Source organism: Panthera onca, chromosome A3 (genome assembly GCF_046562875.1).
Source record: "Panthera onca isolate mPanOnc1 chromosome A3, mPanOnc1 haplotype 2, whole genome shotgun sequence".
NCBI lineage: Eukaryota > Metazoa > Chordata > Mammalia > Carnivora > Felidae > Panthera > Panthera onca.
This window is the reverse complement of record NC_138341.1, coordinates 114,984,018-115,004,371: the sequence shown is the minus strand read 5'-3', so window position 1 is coordinate 115,004,371 and position 20,354 is coordinate 114,984,018. Positions and strand designations below refer to the sequence as shown.

The following is a 20,354-nucleotide window of genomic DNA, read 5'->3' as shown; positions in this document are numbered from 1 at the left end:
TGATGTGATCTCTCCCTGATCTGATTTTGTCTCAGGCACAGCGTGTGGCACAGAGCTGGTGCTCAGGAAAAGTTCCAGCTACCCATGATGACCGTGACCAGTTCCTTCCCCTCCCCCCAAGCCCCGGCCTCTGCTCACCTCCAGGGGTGGGTAGGGCTGCATTCCCAATGCCTGGATCTCCACTGTGCCACTCCCAGCCAGGGGCTCCGTCGTGGCACTGTACACCTCAACCACGCCATTTCCGCCAGGGTTGGGACGCCCGGGGGGGCCCAGGCTCTGGGGCGGGGGTGGTGGGGGCTGGGGTGGTGGGGGTGGGGGCAGTGGTGGAGGGGGTGGGGGAGGTGGCGGAGGCTGGGAGAGGTAGCTGGGTGCGGAATGCATGTTCAGGCTGCTCTGCAATCAGAAGAGAAAATTAAAGTGCCACACCCTCTTGATACCAGTGAGGAAGGACATCTGTCTTAGCCAGCCACGTGGAAAGAGGAGCCCCCTCACAAGGCAGCTCAGAGGACAGGGCTGACAGGAGGCAAGGAAACACTCATGGAAGAATACAGAGGAAGCGTCAGCCAGGCGCCGTTACCCCTCTTCTCAATGAAAGTCCACAAAAATGGCCCAGCTTGTACAGGGCTGGGCCCACACAGCAGCCCCGGTGTTGCTGTTTTAGGAGGACTTGCTTGTACGACCTGCTCTTGAACGGCATCTGAGAACCCGCCTCGTAGAAGGCTGCCTATATCGGTGAGGCTGTTTTGCTCACTAGGGCACTGACTACTCTGTACCAGGTCACCTAGATTGCCGTACGGGCAGTGTGATCTATGGTGAACACCTCCTTTCCTTCTAGGAGCGTGGACTTTTGGTCACGGTGGCGCCCACACGACCAATCCCCAATAAAAGTCCTGTCCCTTGAATTGCAGGTGTGCTTCTTGGGCAGAAGCATGCACACACATTGTTGCTCTTCACTGCTGAAGGAAAAAGCGTTTTGTGGGGCACCTGGCTGGCTCAGTTGGTAAGAGCATGCAAGTCTTGAACTCGGGTTTGTGAGTTCGAACCCCACGTTGGGTGTGGAGATTACTAAGAAAGAAGTGTTTTGCGTAATCTCTCCCTATGTCCGCAAGAGGAAGAACAGTAGAAACCTAGGCCTGGATTCCTCCAGATTCCAGCTGATGTCTTTTCTTCTTGCTGATCCTGCTGTGTATCCTTTGTCAGGAATAAACCATGAGTACAACCATCCCAAGTCCTGGGAGTCTTTCTAGAGAGGCACTGAATGTGTAGGTAGCTGTAGACCCCTGAAACACAGCCACTGACTTCTAGAAACTTATTTCACAAAAATAATCAAGCAGATGGGCAAAGATATCTGTATATTGATGATTCTCCAGTAGTTTTTATAACAGCAAAAAATGGCAGTGACCTACATGGCCATTAGCAGAAGCCTGGTTAAATACAGAATGGTCCACACACATGATGGAATCTTGTATAGGTATTAAAATGATGGTGGTCAGGGATGCCTGGCTGGCTCAGTTGATAGAGCATTCAATACTTTTTTTTTTTTTTTTAATATATTTTTTAAGGTGTATTTATTTGGGAGAGAGACAGAGTGTGAGTGGGGAGGGGCAGAGAGAGAGGGAGACATGAAATTGAAAGCAGGCTCTAGGCTCCGAGCTGTCAGCACAAAGACAGATGTGGGGCTTGAATTCACGAACCATGAGATCATGACCTGAGCCCAAGTTGGATACCCAACCAACTGAGCCACCCAGGTGCCCCTAGAGCATGCAGTTCTTGATCTGTGGGTCATGAGTTCAAGCCCCATGCTAGGCAAAGAGTTTACTTAAATATATATATATATATCTATCGCTCATCTATATATATATATATATATATATATATATATATATATATATATATATATGAGATGGTGATCAGCATTTCATAAAGGGTGCTCCTCTTAATTACAGTTCCCTGGGTTCCACAGTCAAACATGGTTTGGAAAAAACCTGGGATGACAAAAAACAAAAGTGTTTTGTTGCAGGAAAACAACAGAAACAGGGCAAGGGAAGAAGTAGAATGCCTCTACCCTAAGCTGGTTTGACCAGAGATCCTTTTTATATTAGAAAAATCCCAAGGAGCCACTCTTCTGAGGAGCATTTTGGGAAATACTGATATAGAATTGTAGGCATAGGGGCACCTGGGTGGCTCAATCAGTTGAGCGCCCGACTTCGGCTCAGGTCTTGGTCTTGCGGTTTGTGAGTTCAGGCCCCACGTCGGGCTCTGTGCTAACAAACAGCTCAGAGCCTGGAGCCTCCTTCGGATTCTGTGTGTGTCTCTCTCTCCCCCTCCCCTGCTCATGCTCTGCCTCTCTCTGTCTCTCAAAAATAAATAAATGTTAAAAAAAAAAAAAAAAAAAAAAAAGAACTGTAGGCATAGATAATGACTTTAAGCAAAAGGCAAAATAAAAAAAGCAAGTTTCGGAACAGTGCATATAACATGGTCCATTTACATGGATATGTATATTATAAATGCATTTATATAAAAAGCTGTTTCTATCTCTATTTGCATTCAAAGATCAGGAAAACCAGGCACCAAAAATCTAGTAGTGTTTTCTTTGGGTGGAGAGAGTATGGATGGTTGATTAATTGATTGACTTCCCAACTTTTATTCTTTGAGAGAGAGAGAGACAGACAGAAAGAGAGAGAGAAAGGGAGCACGTCCATATGCATGCAGGGGAGGGGCAGAAAGAGAATCTTAAGCAGATGCTACTGCGAGCACAGAGCCCCACTCGGGGCTCAATCTCACTACCCTGAGATTATGCCCTGAGCTGAAATCAAAGAGTTGGACGCTTAACCAACTGAGCCACTCAGGCACCCCATTATTCTTTGTCATTTTTTTAAAGATTTTATTTTGGGGGCGCCTAGGTGGCTCAGTTAAGTGACCGACTCTTGATTTCAGCTCAGGTCATGATCTCAATGTTCAGGAGACGGAGCCCCGCATCCTCTGTGCTGACAGCATGGAGCCTGCTTGGGATTCTCTCTCTCCCTCTCTCTCTGCCCTTCCCTGGCTCGCACTCTCTCTCTCTCTCAAAATAAATAAATAAACATTTTTTTTAAATGAAAAAAAAAGATTTAAGTAATCTCTACACCCAATAGGCTATTCACAACCCTGAGATTAAGAGTCATATGTTTTACTGACTGAGTCAGCCAGGTGTCTCCCAACTTTTATTCTGAAAACTTTCAAACCTACAGAAAGGTTCCAAAAAGAATAGAGTGATCAGGGACACCTGGCTGGCTCAGTCAGTAGAGCAGGCAAAAAAACAAAAAACAAAAGAGAACTATACATTATAGTCAGTTACCATGTCTCTCTAGTTTCCAGATTATGAGTAATTAAACTTTGTTTTTATTTTCCTATTGTGTATTTTCTATCGTTTCCCAATGGACATGAAATATTTCTGTTAAGAATAAAAATAGGAGGGGTGCCTGACTGTCTTAGTCAGGAGATCATGTGACTCCTGATCTTGGGGTTGTGAGGTCATGAGTACAAGCCCCACACCGGGCATGGAGCCTACTTATTTAAAAAAAAAAAAAAAAAAGGAGTCAAAGTAGCCAGATAATGGCAATGAAACCCCAAAGTAATGTTCTGGATCCCGAATGAAATGACAGCTTCCCTACCCACAGTGGGGCAGGCCAAGGTGCTACTGACAGTCTCTCTTCAGCATGAGAGAGAGCTAAGGCCAACCCCTCTTCTTTCTACAAGGTTCTGAATCCATAGCAGTTAACATGTAGTCCTGGAATCAAGACCCCCTGAGAAGCTGGCCCCGTCCTTACCTGCACGGGTGGGGGGCCCTGGGGCATGGGCTGGTCCAGAGACGTGAAGGCTGACATGGCAGACATGAGCACATCATCGCTCACCAAGATGTTCCCCTGCACCAGCGTCTGGATCAGCGGGGACGGGGGTACTGTAATGTACGTGGAGATCTGAGTAGTGTGAATGAGAAAGAGACAGAGAAGAGACATGTCTGAAGCTCTGGAAGGAAACAGTGCATGATGCAAAAGACTTGGGTTCTGGAATCCCATAGACCTGCATTTCATTTCCACCTCTGCTTCTCCCTGCTGTGCGGCCCTGGGCAAGTCACTCCACCTCTCTGAACTTCCGTTTCCTTATCTATGAAATGAGAATAAGTCATACCTCCCTGTAAGATAAATACTCCATGACCCAGCAATAATACTTCCTGGTATCTCTCCTAGAGAAACACTCACACATTTCACAGGGAGTCTATGAACAAGGGTATTCTATGCAGCCTTATGTCTGATAGCGAATAACTGGAAACAACTTTGGTGTCCATCAAAGGGGAAATGGAGTAAAAAATACAATACAGTCATAAGACAGAATACTACACAGCAGATAAAAAGTACTGCATGAAAAATAAAATTACATAACAACATGCAGATTACATATTCTTAATCTAAAAATTCTAAAACAATAGTACTATTGTACTATTAAAAGTACTATATAATTCCTGTGGGCACTTAAATAAGTATGTGAAAGTATCTCAAAAGGTCAAAGGGTGCCTGAATGGCTCAGTCAGTTAAGCATCTGATTCTTGATTTCAGCTCAGGTCATGATCTCACCGTTCGTGAGTCTGAGCCCCACACTGGGCTCTGCACTGACCGTGCAGAAACTGCTTGGGATTCTCTACCCCCCCCATCTCTCCCCCACTCCCTCCCATGTGTGCACACACACACTCTCTCTCTCAAAATAAATAAGTAAACTTAAAAAAGAAAAAAAGATCAAGAAGGATACCCTTCAATAGTTAGCTGGGGGGCAGAGAAAAGGAATAGTGCCAAAGGGACCTTGATTTATAACATTCTAACTTTTAAAGTGGAGATGGGAAATATGTATTAGTTGCAAACATACAAATTGATAATAAAAATAATAATATGTTCTCGAGGGTACTGGTGAGGACGAAAGGCAGACCCTACAACAGAGTGTCAAACGTACAGTGACTTCTCCTCAAAGTAGAAGTAAAGGGTTTTTATTTTATTTGTTGCTTTTCTTTACTGACAGCTCTTGGCATCATCCTAGGTCACCTGTTTCTTTGGGACCTCTGGGGACACGGCAGCTGGCCCCCAGACCCCAGAGTCCCTCAACCACGTAAAGACAGCCTGGGTAGGTTAGATGATGCCCCATGTCATGGCCGGGAAAGGCAATGTAGATCCTGGCTCACAAGTATTTTTACAATGTCACATGCATTAGTTAGGCTGACAAAAAATGGGAAAAGATATCCACGTCCATCCAAGTCACTTAGCAGGGGATTCAAGTCTGCCTATGGGCCAACTGCTTATGTTCTAAAGTTATTTCCTTGCCCAGGAGTAAAGGAATTTCCCACTCTCCTTTTACTGGAAAAAAAAAAACAGTGGGGTGGGGAGAGGGAATATTTTCTGCTAACAAACTCATAATCAAGAAGTGGGAAGAATCATTATGTTTTGTGTTAGATGTCTGTGGCAACCTGAGAAGTTTCAGTCTGCAAGTCCTTTGAATCTGGGGGTGAATGCTTTTATTCTGATGGCAGGAATTATGTCTATACAGTAGATAGAGATATGTTTTTTGTTTGGAGATAATGTTTTTTTTTAAGATTTTTTTTTTAATCTTTATTTATTTTTGAGAGAGACAGAGACAGAGCGAGAGCGGGGGAGGGGCAGAGAGAGAGGAAGACACAGAATCTGAAGCAGGCTCCAGTCTCTGAGCTGTCACCGCAGAGCCCAACATGGGGCTCAGACCCATGAACCGTGAGATCATGACCTGAGACGAAGTCGGACGCTTAAATGACAGAGCCACCCAGGCGCCCCCGTTTGGAGATGATGTTTTATTTATTTTTAAAAAAAAATTTTTTTTTTAACGTTTTTATTCATTTTTTTTTTAGACAGAGAGAGACAGAGCATGAATGGGGGAGGGTCAGAGAGAGGGAGACACAGAATCTGAAACAGGCTCCGGGCTCTGAGCTGTCAGCACAGGGGCCCGATGCGGGGCTCGATCTCACGGACCGTGAGATCGTGACCTGAGCCAAAGTCGGCGCTCAACCGACTGAGCCACCCAGGCGCCCCTGGAGATGATGTTTTAAAGGAATAAGGAGATAAGAGGAAGCCAGAAGGAAATTTGACCCCCTGACCTGGCATCCTGAGACATGTCCAGCCTCTTTTTAAAAAAAATTTTTTTTTAATATTTATTTTTGAGAGAGACAGAGTGTGAGTGGGGGAGGGGCGGGGAGAGAGAGGGAGACACAGAATCTGAAGCAGGCTCCAGGCTAGCAGCAAAGAGACCGACGCGGGCTCAGACTCATGAACCGGTGAGGTCATGACCTGAGCCGAAGTCAGACACTTAACCGACTGAGCCACCAGGTGCCCCTGTCCAGCCTCTTTTATAAGAATTCTTTAATCCCTTTAAGAGCCCCTGACCCAGGGTGTTCTGTTCTCCCCTGGCCTCCAGACCTGTGTTATCTGTCTGCATCTTTGCCACCTCCACTTACAGGTCCAATGGGCATCTCAAATCCAGCATAACCAGCTGAACTCCTGACAGCCCCACCAAAATCTTGCTGTTTTCTCCACTTCAGTAAATGGCAATTCCACCTCTGCCATGGATCACCCTGGACTCCTCCTAATCTCATCTCTCCCATCCAATGCATCCACAAACTCTAGTGGCTCCACCTTCAAAATACTTCCAAAACCTCCTCCCTTCTCTCCACCGCCACTGCCACCATCCTGGTCGAGCCACCACCACCTACTGCCTGGCTTGGTACAATGGCCCCCTAACGCATTTCCTGGGTCTCTCTCTTGACTCTCATCAAAATCTATTCTCTGCACAGCAGCCGGCGTAATCTAGTTCAGGTGTAAACCAGACTATGTCCCTCTTCTGTTCAAAACCTTACAAAGGCTCCCATCTCACTCAGGATAAAAGCCCGTAGGGCCCACATGCTCACCAGGATCCCCCTATTGCCTTGTCTGATCATATCATCTCCCACCCTCCTCCTCCTCACTTATTCAGCTCCGGCCACTCTACCTCCTTGCTGTTCCTGGAATAAACCCAGCATACTCCTACCTCAGGGCCTTTGTACTTGCGGATAGCTCCTCCCGGAATACTCTTCCCCAAAGCAGCAGCATGACTCATTCCCTCACCTCCTTAGGTCTCTGCTCATACGGCACCTCTTCCCAGAGCTCTTCCCCAAGTACCAAATACAAAATGGCAAAACCTCCCGTCTCTCTGCGCTTAACATCCTGAAAAAAGTATGTGTCCAAAACAGTGCCCACACAGTGCCTGACACATAGTGGATGCTCAAAAAAAGACTTGAACAGATGAATGAACAAACAAACGAATGAATACCTGGCGATTGGCAGGAGGTGGAGCCTGCTGGACTGCTGTGGGTGCTGCTGAAGGCGTGTAGATGCTATTGGTGGCCAGTGAGACTGTGGCCAGGGGTGGGGCATTCCCCTGGCACTGTTCCCGCTTGTGGGTCATAAATGCTGGCAGCGAGTTGAACTGCTTCTTACACTTCCCGCAGAGAAAGACATCCTCATCATCTAGGGGTCACATCCATACAGTAGCAGAGGGAGAGGAACAATGATAAAAGGGAAGATAAATGAGAGGGCATCACAATAAGAAACAGGACAAAACCTGCGGCTGGACCATAAGCATGGCAAACCTAACAGCAACCCATGACTCAGTGTGCATGTAACAAATGTCAAGATTGTGCTTCCTGGGAGATTTCAAAACCACATAGGCACCTGCAGGAACATCCAGCCACAACTACCCAGGTATCAAAAAATCAGAAATCAAGAAATAGTAGAGTGGGTGCACTTCAAAGTTGAGATATTCGGAATCTTTATCCTGCCTGAGTTCGTTCACCAGTCCCCAAATGGCCTACATGACTTTCTATGTCTCTGCAGGCCCTGTTCTCTCTGCCAAGCTGCTTCTCTCAGAACAACTGATTCTGCAAGATTCTGCTCAAATGTCAGGAAGCCTTCCTAAAGCTAGTCACCACAGCTCCTCACATATCACACTTTTCCCAGCACCACCAGACTATGAGTCCCCTGAAAGGGAGGAAATAAGTCTTACTTACTATCAGAACTGCAATAATCCTGGCACATTTGTTGAATGAGTGGAAGACTAAATGAATGATTAGCTATAGCTGACACCACCCATTGAGGGTCTACCACAGGCCATGCACTGTGCCAAGCACTTGACATGTTATGGCAGGAATGTCTATTTGTCATTCAGTATTTACTCTTCCTTCTTAGACAGTAATACAAACTTTAGTGGGAAACATGACCATCTCATTAAAGACTATATTTCCCAGCCTTTGCAGCTAAACATGTCATGTGACCAAATTCTGACCAATAGGACAAGGGCAACAGTATACTGTCCATGCAACTTCCTTTCTTTCTTTTTTTTTTTTTTCTTTTTTTAAAAGTAGGCTTCATGCCCAGTGGGGGCCTGAACCCAGGACCCTGAGATCAAGACCTGAGCTGAGATCAAGAGTCAGGCACTTAAGTGACTGAGGCACCCAAGCGCCCCTATGCAACTTCCTTTTAAAAGGAAGTTCTTTCTTCCCTTTGTGTTGGCTACAATGTGGAAATGAAAGTGAAAAGCTAGAGCAGGCAACATAGACTGCAGATAGAGGGCAACAGAACCAAAAGAAAAAAGGGTCTGAGTCTCACCATCCCCACCCCAAATGCACATCAGGACTTCATGTAACAGAGAAATAAACTTTCATCTGTACAAACCACAAGAAACTCACGTTTCTTATTTACAACTGCTGAAAGTAAATCCCAAGTGTCCTCACAAGGCTTCTACGAGGCAAGGCTATTATCCTCATTTTACAGATGTGGAAACTGGGGCACAGAGAAGCTAACCTACTTGTGTCCAAAGTCATAGAGCCAGGAACTATGGGAATAAGGATTCAAACCCAGGTGGGCATCTCTCTGTGCCCAGAATGGTTCCCAAGTATTCAAAACTGTTTGTGGAATGAATAAATACACAGATTCACACAGGGCTTTAAAGTTCCTTACTTTCTCTCTCTGTCTCAGGGGCCTGGCCCGTAAACTGGAGATTCATGCTCAGCCTGTTCTTTCCATAGAAGGGAGGCTGAGAAATAACTTCTGGGTCAAAGGTACAACCACTGCCAAGCTCCACTGCCTAGAGCTTCCCTATGTCACAATCCCCACGTTCACTAAATGATTGAGAAAGAGTGTCCTCATCGCTAAGCAGAGAAAAGCATGAGCCTGAAAATCCAGGCTGGGAGAGGGGAGAGGGTTCAGACACCAGAGGACATCCTGGGGACCACAGTAGGCAATTCATTCCCATACCCTCTCAGGAGCCCCACCTGTTTTTCACAGGGAGTTACTCACCCTTCCCACTGGTGAACCTGAGCAGATACTCACCCAGTGGCTGGATAGTAGGAGGTGCATTGACACTCTGGCCTGTTGGATCAGGGACTGCTCCTTGGCCATCCAACAATGACTGGACCGCCAGGACAGTCTGATTGTCCATTCCTGAAAAACAACAACAAAATGGTGTCTCTGACTTCACCCTTACAAGCCAGACCCAATGCAAGGCCTCTGTGGCAAAGACAGTTGGCCGTGCCCCGATGCACATCTCTCCTACTTCCACTGCAGTAGAACCCAAGGTTTTTGGCTGAAAATATGGCCCCACAATAAAGATCACACTTCCCAGCTGCTCTTGCAGCTACAGAATGTCTAAATTCTGGACAATGGGATATAAGGAAAGGTATTCTATGGCAGCATCTAGAAAGTTTTCTTAAAACTGCCTGGCACATGATGTCCTTCTCTTCCCCATCCTCCATCCTGCTTCCTAGAACAAGAATACAATAGTGAATAATCTAGCCACCATCCCAGATCATGAGGACAAGGGTGATACCCTAGGGATTGCAGGGCAAAAAGCTGGAAACGATCCTGGGCCTCTGGGAACCTTGTAGGACACAGCCACCCTTGTAGCTCTGGACCATCTTCCTCTGGACTCCCATATGAGAGAAATAAAGAAATAAACTACTAGCCTGTTTAAGCCACTACTAGATTGGGCTTCTCTCTTCCTCTTGGAGAGTCTGATCCTAAATCACATAGCCCCTCCACAAATCATGTTACCAAGTCCTCCCCACCCTATTCCACCCACCCCACAACAAATTTATTTGTGCACTTGGCCATCTTTGCTTCCTTTGTTTTCCAACATGTGCTTGTCTTTTCAGTTCCTCAGTAACCAGTGTAATCTGAATTGATGGTGGGGACACCCGTGAGAAGCCGAGTGCTTCCATGTTTTCCAATCCATTGTCACTGCTGAGGTTCACGGTAGAACATTATCTAGCCATGTCCCCAGCTGGAGGACAGGTGTTCTCACATCGAAGTGGCCACCAAAGCACATTACCTCCCTCTCCAAAAAACCCAGAGGGTGCCTCCTCCTCTCTGTCCCCACAGCCAGTGCTCTGGTTCCAACCTCTCAGCTTTTACCTGGACACCTGCCCCAGCTTCTAAAGGCAATGCAAATTAGAACCATTAGTTCCTGCAGCCAAGGTGAATTCATATTTTCTCTCGTCACAATGCTTGCTGTGTCTTTCCTGAGACCAGCTCTTCCCTCCAACCCCTCCTACTCCCTCAGAAACCACTCTCCACCAACTGGTCCCTTGTTTCACAGCATGCCAGCAACCTTTCCTTCCCATCAACAGCTACACACGCTCAGGTCTCTCTAGAATGCCCTCTCTTGAACCTATATTCCTATCTCTCCTTCCTTCAACATCAAGCATCCCTCCATCTCCTCTGCCCACCTCCCAATACTCCTCCACCCACTTCGTGAGGCTCTGGCCCCCAGCATTCCACAAAAATCACCAAAGAAACCTGTCAGCATTGGATGTTCCTTCCTTGAAACACTCCCTTCTCCTGCTCTAGGATACCCCCCTCCTGGGTCTTCTCCCACCTTTGCTCACTCCTTCCCAGACTCCTTTGCTCTTTTCTGTCAGTCCCCTAAAGTTTCTATTTTGAAAGGTTCCTTCTGTCCGGATTCTCTCTCCTTCCCCTCTTACACTCTCCCTGGGTAGACTCACTCACCCCCATCTAGTTGTCCCCCAAATCTGGAGTCTCAAACCTGGGGTTTGCTCCCCTGGATGAACTTCAGTAAATCCATTTTATACAAGATTGTGAGTATATTAGCATTTGTATTCAAACCTGTACATGAGCATTCACAGCAGTTTTATTCATAATAGTAAAAAACTGGAAACTCAGATGTCCTTCAACGGGTGAATGGTTAAACAAACTGGTATATCCCACTGTGGAATATGACTCGGCAATAAAAAGGAACACACTATTGACATACACAATAACTTGGGTGACTCTCCAGGGAATTATAAGTGAAAAAAGCCAATCTCAAAGGTCATATACTATATGATTCCATTTACATAACATTCTTGAAAAGACAAAAATTTTAGAACTGAAGAACAGATCAGTGGTGGACAGACATCAGAGATGAGGGGAGAGGGGAAAGAGGTGGGTGTGGCTATAAATGGGCAACACCTGACAGTGAGGGAACTGTTCTGTATGCTGTGTTATAAAATAGTTTTACACAATGTTACATTGAGGGAAACTAGTAAAGAGTACATGGAATCTCTCTATATTATTTCTTACAACTACATGTGAATTTATGAAAAAAAAAAAAAAAGAATGATTTCAAAAAAAAATTTTTTTTTCAAAATAAAATATTTTATTTAAAAAATACTGCCTGAGAGTGCCTGGGTGGCTCAGCTGGTTAAGCGTCCGACTTCAGCTCAGGTGGTGCTCTCACAGTATGGGAGTTGGAGCCGCACATTAGGCTCTGTGCTTTTTCTGATCCTGTCTCCCTCTCTCTGTGCCTCCCCCACTCACACATGCTCTTTCTCAAAAACAAACAAATATTTTAAAAACATAAGTATAAATATAAAAAATACTGCCTGTCAGGGTGCCTGGGTTGCTCAGTCAGTTGAGTGTCCGACTCCTGATTTCAGCTCAGAACATGATCCCAGGGTCATGGGATTGAGCCCCACATGGGGCTCCTCACTGAGTATGGAGCCTGCTTAAGATTCTCTCTCTCTCTCTCTCTCTCTCTCTCTCTCTCTCTCTGTCCCTCTTCCCTGCTTGCTCTTTCTCTGAAATAAAAAATAAAAAGTTTAAAAATAAATAAATAGGGGTCCCTGGGTGGCTCAGTTGGTTAAGCATCTGACTTTGGCTCAGGTCATAATCTCACAGTTTGTGGGTTCGAGCCCCGCACTGGGCTCTGTGCTGACAGCTCAGAGCCCGGAGCCTGCTTCTTAGATTCTGTGTCTCCCTCTCTCTCTACCCCTCCCCTACTCGCTCTCTCAAAAATAAATAAAGCTTAAAAATTTTTTTTAAATAAATAAGTAAATGAATAATACTGCCTGCCAGACACTTGATCTTAGCCAAAAGGCTGAGAAGCGATTCAGAACTATGGAGACAATCGAAAGATCGGTGATACCCAGAGGCTTACAGGGACACAAGATCTTTAAAGCAGTGAAAGTCCTCTGTGATGCCACTGTGATGACGGATATATGTTATTACACACTTGTCTACCAGAATGTGCACCACCAAGAGTGAACCTTAAGGGGCGCCTGGGTGGCTCAGTGGGTTAAGCGTCCGACTTCGGCTCAGGTCATGATCTCGCAGTCCGTGGGTTCGAGCCCCGCGTCAGGCTCTGTGCTGACAGCTCAGAGCCTGTTTCAGATTCTGTGTCTCCCTCTTTCTCTGACCCTCCCCTGTTCATGCTCTCTGTCTCAAAAATAAATAAATGTTAAACAAAAAAAAAAATTTTAAGAGTGAACCTTAAGACAAACCATGGACTTGGGTGATTACGATGGGTCAATGTGGATTCATCCTTGGCAGCAAACGTACCATTCTGACGAATTACGTGGAGAATGGGGGAGGCTAGTCATGTGTGAGATCAGAGGGTACACAGGAAATCTCTGTACCTGCCTCTCAACTTAGTTGTGAACCTAAGACTGCTAAAAATGAAAAAGGTTTTTTTTTTTTTTAAATACTGCCCATCTAAAATGGAAATCAAGCTAAATGTGTCACTCTCACCCCTCAATTTTCCCTCTTCCAATAATCCTCATAAGCAAGAACAGGTACCACCATTCACCCAGCCACAGCCCCTGGGGCACCCCTTCACTCTTTCCCCAACCTATTTCCCCGCCCTCTTCTCATTTCTAGTCCCTCAGCAAGTCTGGCCTATTCTGCTTCCACTGCCTCTCTCAGATCCACTTTCTTCCATCTGAGAGGCTGTCCCCCCTGCGGCCCAGGCCACCATCGGTTCTCAGCAGGACAACTGCAGCTACTTCACTCACCTCCCAGCTGCCACTCTGGCCCCCTCCAGTGTGTTCTCAGAGCAGCCTGAGTGAACTTTATAAAACATACATCAGATTGTGTTGCTCCCCTGCTGAAAACCCTTTCTTGGTTCCACACTGATTCCAAGATAAAGTTCAGAAGTCTCATTTCTAGCTCCTTGTTCACACGAACTTCTGTGAATCTTAGAAGACCTCTCTTCCTCCCAGGGCTTTGCAAATGCAGTTCCTACTGTCTGGGTCACCTCTGGATCCCCACAGTTCTGCTGTCCTTGCCCAAGCCCAGCATGTACCACACTGTTCTAGGAACTGATTTTTCTTCTAATTTCCTCATCACTCAGTACATGAACAAATTCAAACATCTAGGACGTCCTTGGAACCTAAAGAGAAAGTAGGCCTCACCCCATTCTGTTGGTCTCCCAGATCCTGACACTGACCCTGGCCCTCCACATCCATCACCCACATCAGCACTAAATGCCAGCTAAGATAATCTTTTATGGCTTAACTTTTCTATAATTCTAGAATTACAATATTTGCTTGTTCTATAATTTCTTTATGCCTCCTCCCTGCCCCCCACTGTGGGGCAGGAAATGTGTCTGGCTCAGTGAGTATTCTTGAATTAGAAACTCTCCAGATGGGGTGAGGGTTACCTACATTTTATGGTGAGAACTCTGATCCCCCAAGAAGTGAAGGGACATCATAGAGATCTCCTAAGGGGCTCAGTCTCAGCTACATACCACTAGTCGGGCCACCTTTCAGTCTGCACCCTAATTATGTGCACACTGATCTTATCACACCTCTCCAAGAACATTCACACCTCTCCAGTCTGTATCCCCCCCCCCCCCCCCCCCCCCCCGTATCTACTCTGCACCACTGCCCTGAAGCCACTAAGGCTCCTTCCCACCCACCCATGTCCAGGAGTGCATATGGAGGCCTTCAGTGTTTTCTGTCTCCAAAACCCACAGTTCCCTGGGTCTGAGACCCACCTCCATGTTAGGAACCTGCAAAGCACAGGACCATCAGTTGGTGCCCAGGGTTTATAGGTTTCCGTCTGAGGGCACTGTGTTCCAGCCAAGCACACCGTTGACACCCATATACTCATCGTTTCTTGGTCTGAGTTTATAAAATTCAGCACCCCAGCACAGTGCACAAAATAGGCACTTAGTGTTTGTTGCTTTGGGTCTGTGCGCACTAAGTCCTGGCCTTGCGCACAGGTAGCACCTATCCCTTCCAGGTCTGATTTTGAGACTATGGCAGGGAACGAGGCACAGTTGGCGCTCAAGGCAAGTTCTTCGTGGTCAGGACTCCTGGCTCGGCTGCTTCGGCCTCCAAGCCCCTCCCGCCCTCGCACCATTGTCCCCCCCGGGAGCGGCACCCTCGGTCGAGCTCTTCCAGGCCTGGCGGGTGCGCGGGCTCCCCGGCTGTTCCCTCCAGGAAATCCCTCCCGCGCCGGCCCGAGGCCCGAGGCCCTCGCGGGTGGACGCTGTTCCTGTCCGAGGCCTCCCCCACGACCAAGGCCCCGGCCATGCCTCCCCGGCAGTTCTGCCCCGGTGCTCGCCCCCAGGGCGTTCCCTCCCCGCTCTTCCTGTCCCGTTGTCCCCCCAGCGCCGAGCCTCGGCTCCCGCGGCTGTTCTGCTCCGATGCCCCCGCCCCCCGCCACTGTGCCCTAGCTCTGCCGCTGTTCCGGTTCCGTTGCCCACCCCCCCCCGCCGGGCCTCGGCTCCCGCGGCTGTTCCCGTCCGTGCCCCTCCCGCCCCGCGGCTGTTCCGGTCCCGGCGCCCTCCGCCCCGCGGCCGCCGCGCGCCCTGGGCCGGGCGCTGCGAGGACGCGGCGGGAGGGGGTGCGACGTGGAACAGCCGCCTCCCCCGGCTCCGCCGCTGCTCACCCTCCAGGGCCTCGAAAATCGTCTGCGCCATCTTGGAGCCGCCGCCGTCTCCGGAGTCGCTGCGGGGCTACGTGAGCATTGTGGGAGCCGCGGCGGAATCAGGGCCGCCAGGGGGCGCTCGGGAGTCGCCGCCGAGCCCCCTGTCCTTGAAACTCAGCCATGGCCCCTTCCCCTGGGGCCGCCTTGGTAACCCAGTCACTGGGGCATGTGGACCCCCATCCCTGTCTTACTTGAACCCGCAACTCTGCACACGGACCGCATCCCAGCCGCACACAGGGGACCTCCCAGTTGAGTATTAGATCCGTAATATTATCTGGACCTCCATCTCTGCCACAGTGGACTTGCCACCCCCACCCCTGCAAGTGAGACCCCCAATTTTGCAACATGGAACTTATATCCACCGCACAGAGTATCCCCCACCTGACCCGGACCACCCAGCTCTGTCACTAGGACCTCCACCTAACACAAGACCCCTGCCTCAGCTGTGCAACACTGATTCCCACCCCTTCTCATTTGCCTCAAACCACAGTGAGCCCCATCTCTGCCTATTGGGAGCCACCTGTCTCATGAAGTGTCTCCCATCTCAGCTTGGTCTTCATCTCCCATCATCGCAGATATTCACCCACGACTGTTGCTTAAACACCCATTTCCACCTTTTGGGAATGAACAGACCTCCATCCTGCCTCCTAGAGATTCCATTCTGTCAGTAAGCCCCCAATACCTACCTCAGGAACCTCCAGCCCAGCCTTGTAGAAAGCCTATCCAGGTGTTCCAGCGATTCCTCCTATCCCTCCCTCCCCCCATCTCACGCCCCTCTCTCTTCCTTGTTCATGCTCCATCAGCCACTGAGGGCTTACTGTGCACCTAGTCCTATAATACCTCCAGGATGCAGTGTTCCTTTCCCATGGAGTTAGGGATGGAGGGAGCAGACAAACATTAAATCTTAAAAATTACTTAATAACAAGGTGTGATAGTGTTTCCAAAGGAGTATACTTGGGTCACAAGGAAGAGTTGGGGAGTGTGTGGCAGGGAGAGGAAACCAGAGAGGTGCCATCAATCATTCTCTCTCCTATGAATGTAGCCAAATCCTCCCACTGGACTACCATGGATCTGACTCTAAATGTTCTCATTGTTTTTGTTTTTGTGTTTTGTTTTTTGTTTGTTTGGTTTTTTTTTTTTTTTTTTTTTTACCTATTTTAGACTCATCTAAAGCAATAACCGTAAAAATCACAACTTTCATTTTCTGATATTCACTAAATAAATATATTAACTCCTAAAAGTAAAAAAAATATTTGTTCAAGAGTACTTTACCCTTGTGGAACATTACCAGCCACTGCTCCTGATAAGTTGCCTCACAGATCCTTTGTCTACACGCCCCCTCAAGGCTCATTTCTGCTGGTGAACTCCCCATCTTACCCAGAATACCACCCATCTCCCCCAGCACTACACCCCTTCCCCTTCCTATTCTCCCCTGCACAGCAAGCCCTGAGCAAATGTCCACCACAGAGAACCTACCCTTTTCCCAGATTGTATGCCTCACCTTCTTTCCTGGGAGCCTTGGAGACCTAGGGCCCTCCTCAAGCCCTAAACCCTCCTTCCCATTGACTCTCTAGCAGGAGTGAAGCCAGGCTTCCTCGTCCATGTCTTTCCTTTAACATCACCATTGATCCAATGGCCTTAGAGTCTCATTATCTCTCCCCTTCAAGAGCTTCTCAACATAACTGTTCTTTTAAACAATTATTTAAGTAATATATTAATACATGCACATTCATTTAATTAGAATTGACCCTTGAACATCATGGGGGGGGGGCACTAACCCTGAACACAGTTGAAAATTCTGTGTATAACTTTTGACTCCCCCAAAATCTAACTACTAATAGCCTACTATTGACCAATAACATAAACTGTTGGTTAGCAAATATTCTGTATGTTATATGTATTATATACTGTATTCTTACAATAAAGTAAACTAGAAAAAAAGAAAATGTTATTAAGAAAATCTTAAGGAAGAGGGGCACCTGGCTGGTCCAGTACATAGAACATGTGACTCTTGATCTCGGGCTTGTGAGTTTGAGCCTCACATCAGGTTTAGAGATTAGTTAAAAAATAAAACTAAGGGCTCCTGGGTGGCTCAGTCGGTTAAGTGTCTGACCCTCGATTTCAGTTCAGGTCATGATCTCACAGTTCATGAAATAAAGCCCCATGTTGGGCTCTAAGCTGACAGTGTGGAGCATGAGTGGGATTCTCCCTCCCTCTCTCTCTCTCTCTCTGCCTCTCCCCTGCTCACTCTCTCTCTCAAAATAAATAAATAAAAACTTTAAAAAAGTAAATCTTTAAAGGGGTGCCTTAGTCAGTACAGCATGCGACTCTTGATCTTGGGGTTGAGTTCCAGCCCTGAGGTGGGTGTAGAGATTACTTTAAAAAATAAAATCTTTAAAAAAATAATAAAAAATAAAATCTTACAAAAAGAGAGAGAAAATCATAAATAAGAGAAAAAATATTTACAGCACTGTACTGTGAGAAATCCACATAAAAGTGGACCTGCATAGTTCAAACCTGTGTTGTTCAAGGTTAACTATAACTTAAAATACTTACTATGTACGTATTGTGTTAGACATTGTTCTAGATGCTGGGGACACCGCCATGAATAAAAAGACAAAAATCCTTGCTTTCATGGAGTCATCGTCCAGCAGGCAAGATGGGCTGTAACAAGAAAAAAAAAGAGAGAGAGAAATGTTCTGTGACTCTCTCTCTCTCTCTCTCTCTTTCTCAGGGACACTCTGAGGAGGTGGACTTGAGAAATGAGATGGAGTCATATGGAGAAAAGGAAACACGCAGAGCTTATCAGCTCAATCATCTTGGGCAAAGGCAGACTCTGAGGCCAAAATGAAAGGAGGCCAAGGACTGTAAAGGGGCAACTGAGGATAAGTGAGGTATGGATACAAGAACATGAAAATGGAGAGACAGACAAGGCCAGCGTGAGGGTTGGGGTTTAGTTCTGAGCATGGTGGGAGGCACTGGACAGTAAAAGATTCCACCAACACAAGTCTTGGCAACTTTCCATACATTTTCATATATCCGGGTGCATATGCACATCGTTGATTTTTATCTGCTCTTCAGGCCTTTGCAAATGCTGTTCTCTCTTACCAAAATGCTATTCTTCCACCCTCATTGGGACACCACAAGCTTGCCTTTGTGCCCCCTCTAAAAAGCTTTCCCTGATCTGCCTAGATGGGATCCATCCCTCCCTTGCTGTTCCAGTTTCTCACAGTACCTGGTACTACTGCTGTCATGTGATGCTTTTCTTGGAAACCCCCAGTTTCTCCACCCCATCAAAAGGAGTTCTCTGAGCTGGGGAGGCACTTGATCCATTCTGGTTGGTTGGAACTCAAAGCTTGATGCAGAGTAACCTGTGAAATGCTCCTTACTTGACTACCTGACTGATATAACACCTGAATGAGCTTTCAGGGATGTTGAACCCATCTCCAGCAGGCTCCCCATTCAGGCTGCCCCCTGCTCTGAACTTTCTGCTCCTTGCCTTCATCTCTTCCTCCACCCAAATCTACCAGTCCTAGGTCCCATTCCCCTGGGACCAGCTGGTTGGCACTGAACTGAATCAAATCACAGCTTAGAGAGTCCTGGTATAAGTAACATAGTAATTCTAGGTATGGAGCCAAGCAGGGAGGAGGGAAAGTTTGGGAAACTTCCAGTGTTGCTCTCCACAATGAGTGCTCCAACCATCCCAGAAAAGTAAACTTTCTCCGTGGGGAGGAGAGACATCATGAGCAGCTTAAACCAGATTCCTAGCTGCAAGGGAAAGGAAATTAGGACACACATAGCAGTACTGGGCCCTGACATCTTGTTCATTGTTATCGGTAGGAGATAGCAAGACATGGTAGTTGCTATGGGCTGAATTGGGTCTCCCAAGAATTCATATGTTGACATTCTAACCCCCTAGTACCTCAGAATGTGACTATATTTAGAGATAGGGCCCTTAAAGAAGTAACTAAGATTAAACGAGGTTATGTATCATATAGGTAGGTCCTAATCCAACATGTCCTTATAAAAAGAGGAAATTTGGACACAGGTACATACAGAGGGAAGACTATGTGAAGACACAACAAGACAGCCACCTATAAACGTTATCTAACATTGCCACTATTTTCAGAGGATTAACTGAATAAACCAGTCCACCATTACTGGAAAGAAAGAAAGAAAGAAAGAAAGAAAGAAAGAAAGAAAGGGGGAGGAAGAAAGAAAAAGAAAGAAAGAGAGAAAAGAAACAAAATCCAGTTTCAGTGATAAAATAGGCCAAGTATAATTCCTCCTTTACTAACCTCTGACACCATCTTCTGACACTGACTCAGGCAATAATATCCCAGATAAATACCACGTGGCCCAAGTACCACATATGGCACCTTCACAAGCCATAGCCACCACTCAATGTGTAGCTGTTATCCAATGACAACTCCATATAGTAACATACATACATTTTACCCACCAGTGCTCTGGGAGATGTCAACCCCAAACTGTATTGCTTCAACAAGCATATGTTGGACACCCACCATGTGCTAAGTACTGGGGTTACAGCGGAAAACAAGACCGCCAAAGTTTCTGCTGTCATGGAATTTACAACCTGGTAGGGACAATGGACGATGGACTTGTAGCAAACAAATAATTTCAAAGAGTGAAGAGTTAATATGAAGAAAATAAAAGGGAGGGCAGTGCTACTTTTAGATGGGGCATCTAGGAAGCCCTCTCTGAAGAGGCGGCATTTGATCTGAAACCCGACGTTTGTGAAGGAGCCCGCCATGGGCAGAACTGGGGGTGATGCATACCAGTCAGGGAAATAGCAAGTTCAAAGGCGCTGAGACAGCAGCATTCTTGGCATGCTCAAGGAATGGCACCCTTACCAGTTTTGCTGGAGATGAGTGAGGGGGCAAGTGACAGGATATGAGGTTAGAGAAGGAAGCAGGGGCCAGATTATACAGTCTTCTCCTGTGAGTTGTGGGAAGGAGTTTGGATTTGAAGAATAAACGGAAGCCTTTGAGATGCCATATGATTTATGCTCTGACAAGTTTGCTATGATCACTGTTATCC

The 20,354-nt window shown here is 46.9% G+C and overlaps 1 protein-coding gene across 3 annotated transcripts in view; it reads right to left on the bottom strand.

Annotated features, from left to right (window-relative positions):
• Nucleotides 1-15,360, bottom strand: part of ZNF341 (zinc finger protein 341) — a 46,234-nt gene extending 30,874 nt beyond the window's left edge. Inside the window, exons 1-5 of one of the 3 annotated variants that reach the window (XM_060615729.3) lie at nucleotides 15,255-15,360; nucleotides 9,417-9,527; nucleotides 7,360-7,556; nucleotides 3,810-3,959; nucleotides 139-393 (exon numbers count right to left, since the gene is read on the bottom strand). In XM_060615729.3, coding sequence (XP_060471712.2) covers nucleotides 139-393; nucleotides 3,810-3,959; nucleotides 7,360-7,556; nucleotides 9,417-9,527; nucleotides 15,255-15,285 — 744 coding nt within the window. In that variant the 5' untranslated portion in view covers nucleotides 15,286-15,360. The remainder of the gene's footprint in view (nucleotides 1-138; nucleotides 394-3,809; nucleotides 3,960-7,359; nucleotides 7,557-9,416; nucleotides 9,528-15,254) is intronic. The other 2 variants (XM_060615743.3, XM_060615735.3) reach the window with 2 other exon arrangements.
• Between the last annotated feature and the right edge of the window lie 4,994 nt (nucleotides 15,361-20,354).